The sequence below is a fragment of the Caenorhabditis elegans genome, chromosome II (genome assembly GCF_000002985.6).
Source record: "Caenorhabditis elegans chromosome II".
Taxonomy (NCBI): domain Eukaryota; kingdom Metazoa; phylum Nematoda; class Chromadorea; order Rhabditida; family Rhabditidae; genus Caenorhabditis; species Caenorhabditis elegans.
This window is the reverse complement of record NC_003280.10, coordinates 38,495-50,328: the sequence shown is the minus strand read 5'-3', so window position 1 is coordinate 50,328 and position 11,834 is coordinate 38,495. Positions and strand designations below refer to the sequence as shown.

Below are 11,834 nucleotides of genomic sequence, written 5' to 3'. Positions count from 1 at the left end.
TCGTACTTCAAATTTCCTACGAAACGGAACTTTATTGGAGTCATTGCCACAGCTGAAATTTTCCCGGAAAAAAACTATTTAATGCTATCAGTTAGCGGGAGCAGACAGAGACGGGAAAAGATAAAAATCAGAGTTTCAAAGAAACGGCCAGAAAAAAAATAGAATGTTCGACGGTCCAGGGAAACCGTCTAAAAAGAGCAACTGAAACTTAAAAATGTATATATATTTTAACAACAAATTCATAAATGAAGAATCAGCAAATAACAATAACAGTATAATTAAGACTTTTTGCGGAAATATTCGCTATTGCAAACAAGATACGATAATCAAGGCCGCGCCAAAATGTGATGTACCTTTAAGAAATACAGTATTTCAAAAAAATAAGTGCGTAAGGAGACAAAATTCCTATTTGGGTTACTGTATCCAAATGGGCTACTGTAAATGCAGAACAATAAATCGCTCCTTTCACTTTTTATTCATCTTCTTCTTTTTCTTCCTAGGTAGTCCAGCAGCATCTTGTGAGCTATTTAGAATATCCATTGTCGCTGATAAAAAACTAGTCGTCTTCGTTATTTTAGTAGAAGATTCGGCAACCGGATTCATTCTTTTCAACTTATTTTTAATTTTTATGGATTTTGAAGCAAACAAATTCGGGGAAAACAATATAGCATCTTCGTCGCTTTCAATTTCAGGTATTGATGAACAGGATTGACCTAAAATTGGATAATTCTAGTTACTTAGAAGCATATTAGAGACAAAAACCTGTCGTATTCAAGAAGCTCATATCTTCTCGTGAAATTGAGATTCCCAAATCTGACATGTCCATTTGCACGGAATTGTTCGTCTTTTTCTTCTGAAGCTGCGTAGAAATTGGAGAACTCAAATCAGCGGCAAGAATATCAGTTAGAACTTCTGATCTGTAATATTTTTTTAAATAAGTTCTTCAATGCCCTGTGGCTCGGGTTTTTGGCGAGCAACGATTAAATTTTTAGATTTCGAGAAAACTGGAGGTGTACGGTAGGATTACTGTAGTTTCGTTAAAAAATAAATGTTCGTCTTTTGAAGGATAATTGGCTTGGGCTAGTAAGGGGAATATGGTCGGGGTACTGTAATTGTAATTTAGGGGTTTTTTAGGAGTACGTACGTAGGAGTAGGAGTAGTAGTAGGAGTAGGAGTACGGTAGGATTACTGTAGCTTTTGAAAAATTGACTTTTCGTCTTTTGAAAAGATATTGCTTTAGGGTAAGTGGGGAATTTGGCAGGGTCTATAATAATACTGTGGTGAACAATTTGGCAAAATTTCATATTTTTCGAGAACACTTTGACGGGAATTCAAATTTCTTTGGAAAAATGTGTGCGGGAATTCAAACTTTTTCAGAAAAATTTTGGAGGGAATTCAACTTTCTTTATAAAATTTTAGCAGAATTTGAATTTATTCAGAAAAAATCATTTTCTCATTGAAATCAACCTATTTTCATATATTTATAGATAGAATTATTTTTCTGATCAATTTTTTTTTCTAATTTTTAATAATTTCCGGCCATTTTGTGTTTTAATTTTTTTGTTGAAAAAATCAATTTTTGCCAACCTACGTTTTCATTCTCAAATCATTCTCCGTTTGAGCTTGCTTCATTGTTTCAGCATTATACTTCAAAAGACGGCTGATTGCTGTTAGATTTGAAGTTTCCATTCTCCTTTCATCGAAGATTCTTGACTCGTGCCTAATCTTCCGTACAACTTCTAGATCATTAAGTTCTTTCGGAAATTTCAAATCGGCTGTCATCATCACACCGGCTGCTATTTTATACACTTTTTCCATTTCAAGCACTTGAGCGACAACTTCTGAATGAATTTGTGAGCAAAGAGCCACAATAACAAGCGATAAATTGATCCAATGGTCAATTTCTAGTAATCCAATAGCTCCGTCAGCACACTTTACACACGATTCACGAATTCGTTCAAGCAGATAGACTCGTTTGACATAGGCACATCCCATATATCGAACAGCTTTTATTTCCAGCTTATACACGTCGTCACCACCACAATTTTCAGCTTTTCTCAACTGTGGATTCAATCTTTTGATTAATGACATTTCATTGTATTTCTTGACGAGTCTGCTCATTTGACGAAAATGTCCAAAAAACTTCTGATGACGATGCGGACCAGTTTGTTTGTAGATGAGCCACTGAGCAATAGCTTCTGCTTCGGTGTTTATCGGATTTTTGAGTTGGCCAACAATGCTTTTCAACAAAAAGTGCATTGTTCGAGCGGTCGTTGTATCCTTTGTGGGCTCACGTTCAAAAAAACTACCAGGTACATCATTTGAAAATTCATCCAGCATTTCTGAAATCAAGATGTTTGAAATATCCTGGTAATTAGAGGAAATTACGGTTAAAGGTCGAAAATTAAATACCTAATTGAAAATATAGTTTTTTTTTAAATTTGATATTCTCTCTTGAAAAACACCGAGAAAAAACGAAAAAATAGGCAAAATCAAATAATTTTTAATTTTTCTTCGGAACCCGTGCCAAACAATAAGACTTTCTTGTGATTTTTTAAAATTTCGAAATTCGATTTTTATTTGTTTAATTCAATATTTTTCTCAAAAAAGTAAAAATCTTGATTCTAGAAATTATATTTTAGATCTACATTTAGAAATTTCAATTATTTTTATTAAACTATGCATACCAATGAATACATCATCATTTTCTGCTCCTTCCTGTCCTGGGTCTTCGTTAGAAAACATATGCCTGTAACAAAGGTAATCAAATTAAATTTGAAATACAAATTATTAGAAATCTGATTGGTGTTTGAATCCGAATCCCTCCAAAAATCAAGATAGAAAAAAATAAAGATTATAACGGAAATTCATAACAAAACAAGTTTAACGATTTTAGAAAACAAAACAAAACAAATTTGAGGAAAACGAAAAGATTTAAGAAAAAATAAGTAAAATATTTATCGCCGAATGATCTTTCTGGGCCCTTTCTGTTCCAGACTCGGAGGTTTCAAGAGAATCGCGGCACGGAGGGAACGAAGAGTTTGAGCAGACGCCACATCGAGACGAATCAGGTCTGCACCTAGTGCTTGGAACATCTGAAAATGGGGCATTTTGGTGAATAAAACTCTTGTTGGAGTTCTTTGAAAATGTGCTTAATTTTAGAGAATGTTTAGAGAAAAAAATAAAATAAATAATTTCAAAATTATGCGTACGCGAATCTTGTAAAAGTAAAAGTACGCGAATCTTTCTATCACGTTTCATGCACAAAATTGGGTTCATTTTTTCTGGATTTTAGACTATTTTAAACAATTCAAAGCAAAATTTTCAAGTGGGATTTACCTTCTCAAGTTTACTAGGCTGATAACTAAGAGCTTGTTGAAATGGAGTAATCGGTACTTTGTGCTCGGGTGCCAATGTCAATGCCAATGCAAGTGTGTGCGCGATAAAACGATCATAGTCGGTAACATTGAGACGGATTCGTTCGGCTCCACGTCCAGTGTACCCCTTCTCATTAGTACTATCATTGAAAAACTGGGCCTGAACTTTCTGTCGGAGAATATCGGGCATCTTTAGCTCACTCAAATCTTTTCTCAGCAACTGTCTTTGCTTTCCCATTTTTGTGAGGATCTCGATCATGGTGGAGAGTAAAAGATAGGCGGCTGCACGTTGTTTGGTCTTTTCATTGTACATAATAAGAGTAACACACTCTGGAATTCCAGCTTCAAGTTTCTCTTTTTTCTTCTTTTCCATCAGTTCAGTGGCGATCGATTCAATTGCGTCAATCTCAATGTCTTCAAGGAACAAGGAAATTGGATAGATATCTCGTGAAAGTTCCGTTTGAACAGCAGGTGGAAGAATTGATGATTCGGCTTTATTCATCATTGTGATATTCTCCAACTTCACGTCAGCAGCACCATCCTCAGTTTTAACGTTCGAATTCGAAGCGAACGCGGTCTTTCTCATTTCGTCCAATGTTTCTTGATTAATAGTTCTTCGTTGAGCTGCTTCATCCATTTTAATTTTCTTCGAAGAACCAAAATTCGATGTCAATTGACGACGTTTCTCAGCCCATTTCTCTGCTCCAATTGAAAAATCGTTTTTGTATTCTTCAGACGACGATTCCTTCTTGTCACTGAAAATCTTCTCAATGTCTTCTGAGAACTTGCTTTCGAATGAATAGAATCGTGCAGGACGATATGTTGCTTCTCCAGTTCTCTGTAAGTTTTTTTAAAAAATATTCTTATTCAAATACATAATTCGATATTCCTTCAAGAGTACACAAAGGTGGAGTACAGAAATCTGAGAAATATTATTAAATGACTCCAAATTTTACCTTGAACCCGAAAATCTGTGTGAAAAAAATTCAAAGATTTTCTATATTCTATATTTTTTATATAAGCTTGAAATGGCGAATTTCATTTGTGCACCACCCATGAATAACTTTTTTCGCCTCAGAGACGCCATGTGTCGATTTACGAAATTTTTAATCTATATCGGATGCTGATTTCCGTTTTTCATTGATTAAAAAAAAATTTTTGGAGCGTTTGAAAAATCTCAAGGGTTCACAAATGAAATTCGGGGATTTCAAGCTGAAATCCAAAGTCAGTGAAATTTTTTTTTGATAGATTTTCGGAATCAGGGGAAAATTTGGAGTCATTAAAAAATATTGGTACTAGTCCTAAATCACCCCGCCACTTTTTTTATTTGTGTATTATTTCCCCTCATTTTAATATTATTCATTTTAATAAAACGTGATGTCCATTTTCCATCTTTAGGCTTAGAAATGGCTATTTCCTAAGCCTAAAAATACAAAAACTCCACACGTTTTTATTTGAAAAAAAAGAAAAAAAGTGGCGGGGTGATTTAGAACTAGTACCAAAATATTTTTCAGGTTTCGGTACTCAGCCTTTGAAAGAGTGAATTTGTTAGCTAAAATACACTCAAAATTACCTTATCAACCAAAGCAACAGCAAAATCGAATCCCTCATCAAGACAATTAACATCTGCCCCAACTTCTACAACATGCTCGCTAATATCTCCTTTTACGCTGAATATTGGCGCTTTTTTACGTCCTCCTTTTCCGTGTCTTTCGAATGTCAGCTAAAATGGATTTTTATTTTCATTTGAAAGAAGGTGCTTTAGAACAAACGTTTTTCAAATCTTTTGGCCGATTGTGCACGAATGAGGCAACGATATCAGAATCTGCAAATTCTTTGTTGGATTCCACATTTCTCACGTGGCAAGCCGTCTTCTTCGCACTCAGCTCCTCACTTGACAACCACATTTCGCCTCAAATTTAAAGATTTCAAAGTAAAAGCCTGTAAAATGAAAAACAAAGAAATAAGAAAATATATGAATGTGCATATGAAACACAGTATTTTTAGACAAAAAAGGTATAAATTCAAGCTTTTAAAGGGCGCCAGGCGCCACGAACTTAATTTTAATACATAATATAAGCAAGAAAATATTATTATAAAGATCAATTGTGGTGAGATCGGTTGACTGAAGAATTTGAAGTTCTCTGGTGAAAGTCGGAATGCATGTTGGGATCTATAAAAGGTTAAAAATTGCACAAAAATCATATTTAGGAAAAAAACCGAAAACCTTGGAAACTGTCTTCACTCATATGGCCTGGGCCGTTTGTGGAAGTTGTTGGCACCGTTTTCGGAGGTAGAAAGTCGATGAGAAAATCGAACTGATCACTTTTTTGCACTGCGCTTGCTATGTCGGCTTTTTGAAGAATTCGTCGCCTTGCTTCTGACACGTATTGCCAGCCCATTGCGGTCATTTCTTCAATGAAAAACTCGGCTGCTTGAGCCATAAATATCGGAGCATCAGACGCGATCATCTGTAAAAAGTGTATGAAGATCGGCTGGAAAATGACACTACTCACAAAGTTGCGAACATCGTCGTCTATTCGCATAATCTTTTTCACTCTAGCCATGGGAACGCTCATGTTTTTCGACTTGTTCAGCATATCCTCTTCAGAAATCTCAGTCATTTTCTGTTTTTTTTCACGCCAGAAATCTTCTGTCATTTGTCTCATCGAGGCGTACTTTGCCGGTGGTATCGCATCATTGTGATGGATTAAATTATTATAAGGATGAACCGCACCTTCTACAATAGAAGGCATATTTATTGGATGCATGTTCGGCTAAAATGAAATAAAATAAATAAGTTTTTAAAACGAGTTGATTTTATTCACCGTGTAGGGATGTTCCATGAACACTTCTGATTGATTTGTCCCATCATTTTGTATGTATTCGGCAGTTTCGTTGTTTTCGGCGTGTAAAAGCTGAAATAAATGAAACATTTGCTGGGAAGTCGAAAATTTTAAATTGTATTACTTACATTATTGTCTAAAACTTCTGGGAATTGCGACATCACGGCAGATGCAAGAAAAATTAACTTTAAACTAATTAGAAAAAAATAAATTAAAACAACACTATTCTTCTGTCGTGAAATATTGTGCATTGTGTGCACGTACACCGAGGCGGAAGATTGCGGACTCGATCAACTGCGCTCTGTTGGACACGATGACAATTTCAATTCTGATTTTCATTTCTGACGTTCTTTCCTCATGAGAACCTCGTTTTTTCAGATTTTTACATCTTATACAGATTAAAAAATGTTTTCATTCAAAACTAGATATTTTCTGAATTCCAGAACATGGTTGAACCAACTGGTCCCGCCATCGTAGAGGATGAACGCACTAAGGCGCTCAACAGCTATAGAAGAAAATTGGCAGAGTGCCGTGACATTGAACAGAAGTTGAAGGACTTGCGAAAAAAAGAAAGCGAGATGACCAAACAATTTGACAAATCCGAGAACGATATCAAGTCGTTGCAATCTGTTGGACAAATTGTAGGAGAAGTGCTCAAGCAGCTCAGTGAAGAGAAATTCATCGTCAAGGCAACCAATGGTCCTCGTTATGTTGTCGGATGCCGTCGCAGTATTAACAAGGAAGAGTTGAAGCAAGGGACAAGAGTTTCGTTGGATATGACAACTCTTACTATCATGTAAGCTTTTAGTTTTTTAAACAAAAAGTCTTAAACCGAAATGTTTCAGGCGTCAGCTGCCACGTGAAGTTGATCCGCTAGTCTACAAAATGTCTCACGAAGATCCTGGTAACATTAGCTATTCAGATGTCGGAGGACTCGCTGAGCAGATTCGCGAGCTTCGTGAAGTTGTGGAGCTCCCACTCATCAATCCCGAACTCTTTAAACGTGTTGGTATCACTCCCCCGAAAGGATGTCTGCTTTTTGGTCCACCGGGAACAGGAAAAACTCTCCTTGCTCGTGCTGTAGCATCGCAACTGGATTGCAATTTCCTGAAAGTTGTCTCGTCTGCTATTGTTGATAAATATATCGGAGAGTCTGCAAGAATGATTCGAGAAATGTTCAATTATGCTCGTGACCATCAGCCATGCATTGTCTTCATGGATGAAATTGATGCGATCGGTGGAAGACGTTTCTCAGAAGGAACATCAGCAGATCGTGAAATTCAGAGAACTCTTATGGAACTTCTCAATCAGCTCGATGGATTCGATTCGCTTGGAAAAGTCAAGGTTATTATGGCCACGAATCGTCCTGATACATTGGATCCTGCTCTTCTTCGTCCTGGAAGACTTGATAGAAAGATTGAAATCGGACTGCCAAACGAACAATCTCGCTTGGAAATTCTCAAGATTCACTCGAACAAGATCACCAAACACGGCGAAATAGATTTTGAAGCTGTTGTCAAGTTGTCCGACGGATTCTCGGCTGCTGATTTAAGAAATGTGTGCACAGAAGCTGGTGAGGAGTTGAATCATAAAAATTGCATTCAAATTATCATTTTTGTTTCAGGAATGTTTGCCATCCGTGCTGAGCGTGAATTCGTTATCGACGAGGACTTTATGAAAGCTGTTCGCAAGGTTGGAGACGCGAAGAGACTTGAGACGAAGCTCGACTATAAACCTGTCTAATTGATTTTTTCGTATTTATTGGACCTTTCCCGTTTGCATCTTTTAACCATTATCCCGTTTTCAATGTTTCCGTGTAAAAAAAGAAGATCCGAATCATAAATTATTTTTGGCTGGTTCTTGACATGGAGTAGATTTCTCGATAAATAATATTTGTAGACCCAAATAATGACGAGCCTCGTAAAAAAAATCGCGAAATATTATAGTAATTTTTCGATTCTCCAGACTTTCAAAAAAAAAATTCAATTTTATTTGGCACAAAGGCACTTTTCGTGTAAAGATTCTCAATTTATCCTGAATAAAACCCACAAAAGGTCGAAAATTGTTCGATTTTTTTCAAAGAAAATAGAAAATGAAGCTTTTCAATTAAATTTTCGTTTCAGAGCAATGGCGAGCACCAGTATAAAATCTGCAATCGCTCGTATCGGATCCATCAAGTATACAGAACTGGAGGACCTGAAATCAGTGAGCATATCCCAGGAGGAACAAGAAGCAGTTAGAGTTGAGCTGGAAAAAGAAAAGGTTTGAGCTGATATATTCTGGAATGAGATTTATACTCGGAAATGCCACTACCCCATTCAAACACAAAATGTCTGGCTCGTTAATAATATAATTAGATCGGCTATTTGCGTCATTCGAGAGTTTCAATTCACACAAAAACATTCCAGAAAATCTTTTTTTAGGATAATTGGCGCCCGGAGGAGCTACCGAAAGATTTCGAATCTCGTCTGGAACTGTTTGAAATCTCTTCTCCAATAAAATGCGTTAGAATTCCAAAACGGGAGCAGCGACACACTCAAATCATCATTGATGAGTTTAAGAAAAAGAAGAAGAATTAAATATGTCTATTTCACTTCCTTTGATCTCGAATTAATAATAAATCGATGCAACTGGTAGAACTTGTTTTTGTACACCGCAGTAAAGGTTGACAAAAATGTTTTTTGAAAAAAGTGAATGAGAGAAACGAAGAAAAAGATGACGGACAATAGAATGTTCCACAAAACCTGCCACTGTTCAATTGACCTTCTTCCTTTTTTGTTGGTTGTTGTTAAGAAACTTTTATTGACTTCAGTTTTCTTTTCCGTCTTCCAAATTGAAAAGCTGTACATTTTTATCGTACTTTTGCAAAATGTTTAAATGTCTGTTTATTACGAGAACACAAAATTCTGAGAATACGTATTGTGCAACATATTTCACGCGCAAAATATCTCGTAGCGAAAACTACAGTAATCCTTTAAATGACAACTTTAGCGCTTGTGTCGATTTACGGGCTCGAATGGATTGAAATAATTTTTTTATCGATAAAATATTAAAATCACGCTAAACATGAGAAAATTATGCAAAGAAACGAATGAAAAAGAAATATCGCTGTCACTAGTCAAAAAAAAGATTTAATTTCAAAAAATCGAGCGCGTAAATCGCCACCAGCGCTACAGTAGTCATTTAAAGAATTACTGTGGTTTTCGCTACGAGATATTTTGCGCGTCAAATATGTTGTGCAGTACGCATTCTCAGAATTTTGTGTTCATGTTATGATAAACCGAAATCTGGAAAATATTATTAAATGGCTCTCCTCTGATTACGAAAATCTAAGTGAAAAAATTCACAAAATTTCCCTGATGTTATTTCTCAGACAATGTGAGTATTAAACTACTGAATACTAAAAAAAAAAATTTTTTTTGGTTGCACAAGGTTTTTTTTTGCGAAAAGTATTTTACATTTATGGAGTCACAACTAGTGCGTCATAATAATATTACTGAAATTTTCGAATAGATTCCGATTTTGTCTCAAAAGATTACAATTTCATTTCTAAATATTGCGAAAGTGCAAAAAACTCTACAAAGACTTCGGTTTTATCTCAAAAGATTACTATTACGGCAACAATAAATCATGAGAATGCGTACTTGGTGCATTTTATTTGACGCGCGATATCTCTTAGCGAAAACTACAGTAAGAGCTTAAATATCTATTGTTATTTGAGTTCTTACTGTAGTTTTCGCTAAGAGATATCGCGCGTCAAATAAAATGCACCAAGTACGCATTCTCATGATTTATTGTTGCCGTAACAGTTAACGTTAACTGTACAATTCAAAAATAGCAAGACCAATTTGGAAATTTTGTATGAAATTGTTTACAGTTATAATTTGTCTCTCACGGCTTCATTTATAAAAATAGAAAATTCTCAAAAGACTCCACCTTTAATAATTTTCAATTCGACTTTTACATTTTAGACATGGTGCATCGTGACAATAACAATGTGTGCTCTCAACTTACCATATTTTACGCGCAAAATTGAATTTTTAAATGGAAAAGAACATGTTTTATTTAATTTTACGCGGGAAAAGACTACCAAGTTTTAGGTTTTTTGGAACAAATAATTTTCAATTGAAGTTTTTTTGCTTTCTAGAGCCCTGTTAATTAAAAAATATATTGAAAAGTTTTCCTGTGGTATTTGGCTAATTTTGACTGTAAGTTGACACCCTTTTTCCCGCCGTGGAAATTTTATAGATAATGATTCCAAAGTTAGGAATTGGCCGATTTTGTTAAACTCGCCCGTACACTCCTGGCTCAAATGTTTAGTTCCGTGTTCAGCACGGAGGTCTTTGCGGATGGAACAATTTGCATGTTCAATTCAATTGTACCAGCATTCGATGCTTATGTTTTTCAGTTGTTTGAAATACTCAGACCTCATTGTGGTTTAACCCACCATTCCTAAGATGACCTTCGTGATGTCAATTTGCGTAGATTATCCCCTTCTTAATACTCTTCTTTGTTTTCAGTTCTCTTGTCATTCTCGGTCTCTTCCATTTCTAATTATCGGCTTTCAGGCTCCACCCATTTGGTTTTCAAAAGACAATCATTCAGAAAACTGGGAGATATGCTCGTAAAGTTTTTGTGCTTAGTGTTACCAGTGTATAGTATTCCAATTGCCCCATCTTTTAAGGACTTACAGGTGAGTTAATACAAATGATTGTATTTTCAACAAAGTTATGAGTAGTAATCTCAAAGTTAGAAGGCTTGTGTAGATATGTCACAGATTGCACTCTATTAAATTATATACACCGTATTTCCTCTATTACTCTTACATGCAAGATTATTATCAATCGGTTTGTAGGGGGTGCCAGACTAATAGAGGAAATACGGTATTCAAAAATAACGAGCTTTGTCTTGTTCTGAAGTTACAAGCTTTGAGCTAAACGCGCAGTAGGATATGAGAAAAAAGTAAAGTGTTACAGACAATAAAACCGGACTACAAATTAATAAAGTATACATTTTCACGTGATAATGAAACCGATGTCATGAGTCCGGATCCTCCGAGTCTTCAACTTATTCCACTGGATTTTCTTTGCGAATTCTGCCAAGTTGTGATTTTGAAGCTCAAAGAACGGCAAAAAACAGAAACCAATTTTGAAGAGGTTGTTAAGTATAATCTCAGTAAAGAAAACCTTATTTTTGTTCAGACAATCAAAAAAGAATGCCTAAATTCGACAGATGATTCGAGTAGCTTGTGTGATGTGATAAATAGAGTGAATCTGGAACGACTGAAAAAAGGAGATCCAAAGGATATATGTGAAAGTCAGGGAATGTGCAATGGGTCTACTGGCACGACAACTAAAGACAATGGACCGCCTGGTGTGTCACCTAATCAGAGTATGGGAACCCCTGCAAAGCCTGCAAATGAGATAGAACGACATTTAACAATCGATGAAAAATCTGTGAATGCAACGTTAAATGTTGAAGACATAGCTCCTTATAATTAATATATGTGTGTTTTTTTTAAAATATAAATAAACACAAAATTGAGCATAGTTTGAAAAATTACACTATAAAAAGGAATTTCTAAATGGAAAAATTCAGCGTTGCATGCACA

General features: G+C 35.6%; 6 protein-coding genes across 8 annotated transcripts; 3 read left to right on the top strand and 3 right to left on the bottom strand.

Annotated features, from left to right (window-relative positions):
* Positions 1 to 12: 12 nt before the first annotated feature.
* C23H3.5 (Nucleolus and neural progenitor protein-like N-terminal domain-containing protein) lies at positions 13 to 2,749 on the bottom strand. The gene is made up of 4 exons (NM_061246.8): positions 2,688 to 2,749; positions 1,592 to 2,342; positions 763 to 917; positions 13 to 713 (listed from the first exon to the last, which is right to left on the bottom strand). The coding sequence occupies exons 1-4, from the start codon at positions 2,743 to 2,745 to the stop codon at positions 466 to 468; spliced, it is 1,212 nt and encodes a 403-aa protein (NP_493647.1). The 5' UTR covers positions 2,746 to 2,749; the 3' UTR covers positions 13 to 465.
* Positions 2,750 to 2,849: 100 nt separating this feature from the next.
* Positions 2,850 to 5,289, bottom strand: rpoa-49 (RNA polymerase I associated factor, A49-like protein). Its single transcript, NM_001306572.4, has 4 exons — positions 5,150 to 5,289; positions 4,951 to 5,100; positions 3,340 to 4,215; positions 2,850 to 3,095 (listed from the first exon to the last, which is right to left on the bottom strand). Exons 1-4 carry the CDS (start codon positions 5,282 to 5,284, stop codon positions 2,958 to 2,960), a joined length of 1,299 nt encoding a protein of 432 aa, NP_001293501.1. The 5' UTR covers positions 5,285 to 5,289; the 3' UTR covers positions 2,850 to 2,957.
* Positions 4,113 to 8,122, top strand: rpt-4 (putative 26S proteasome regulatory subunit 10B). Of its 2 annotated transcripts, NM_001026942.5 has the most exons (4): positions 4,113 to 4,217; positions 6,667 to 7,019; positions 7,069 to 7,796; positions 7,848 to 8,122. In NM_001026942.5, the coding sequence occupies exons 1-4, from the start codon at positions 4,197 to 4,199 to the stop codon at positions 7,964 to 7,966; spliced, it is 1,221 nt and encodes a 406-aa protein (NP_001022113.1). In that variant the 5' UTR covers positions 4,113 to 4,196; the 3' UTR covers positions 7,967 to 8,122. The 2 variants fall into 2 exon arrangements, with proteins under 2 accessions (NP_001022113.1, NP_001022114.1); NM_001026943.5 differs by lacking the exon at positions 4,113 to 4,217 and having other exon boundaries at positions 7,848 to 8,075.
* On the bottom strand, positions 5,412 to 6,422 carry nfyc-1 (Nuclear transcription factor Y subunit nfyc-1; the record flags this gene model as incomplete). 2 transcript variants are annotated; one of them, NM_061244.8, is made up of 5 exons in its annotated part: positions 5,412 to 5,550; positions 5,605 to 5,848; positions 5,894 to 6,154; positions 6,206 to 6,295; positions 6,352 to 6,422. In NM_061244.8, 5 exons carry the CDS (start codon positions 6,382 to 6,384, stop codon positions 5,480 to 5,482), a joined length of 699 nt encoding a protein of 232 aa, NP_493645.1. The 2 variants fall into 2 exon arrangements, with proteins under 2 accessions (NP_493645.1, NP_001300537.1); NM_001313608.3 differs by lacking the exon at positions 6,352 to 6,422 and having other exon boundaries at positions 5,480 to 5,550; positions 6,206 to 6,223.
* A 224-nt stretch (positions 8,123 to 8,346) lies between the features above and the next one.
* Positions 8,347 to 8,858, top strand: F23F1.10 (Reverse transcriptase domain-containing protein). The gene is made up of 2 exons (NM_001026941.2): positions 8,347 to 8,485; positions 8,647 to 8,858. Exons 1-2 carry the CDS (start codon positions 8,351 to 8,353, stop codon positions 8,800 to 8,802), a joined length of 291 nt encoding a protein of 96 aa, NP_001022112.1. The 5' UTR covers positions 8,347 to 8,350; the 3' UTR covers positions 8,803 to 8,858.
* A 1,933-nt stretch (positions 8,859 to 10,791) lies between these two features.
* Positions 10,792 to 11,771, top strand: spp-24 (Saposin B-type domain-containing protein). The gene is made up of 3 exons (NM_061242.3): positions 10,792 to 10,916; positions 11,200 to 11,379; positions 11,425 to 11,771. The coding sequence occupies exons 1-3, from the start codon at positions 10,842 to 10,844 to the stop codon at positions 11,722 to 11,724; spliced, it is 555 nt and encodes a 184-aa protein (NP_493643.2). The 5' UTR covers positions 10,792 to 10,841; the 3' UTR covers positions 11,725 to 11,771.
* Positions 11,772 to 11,834: the final 63 nt, after the last annotated feature.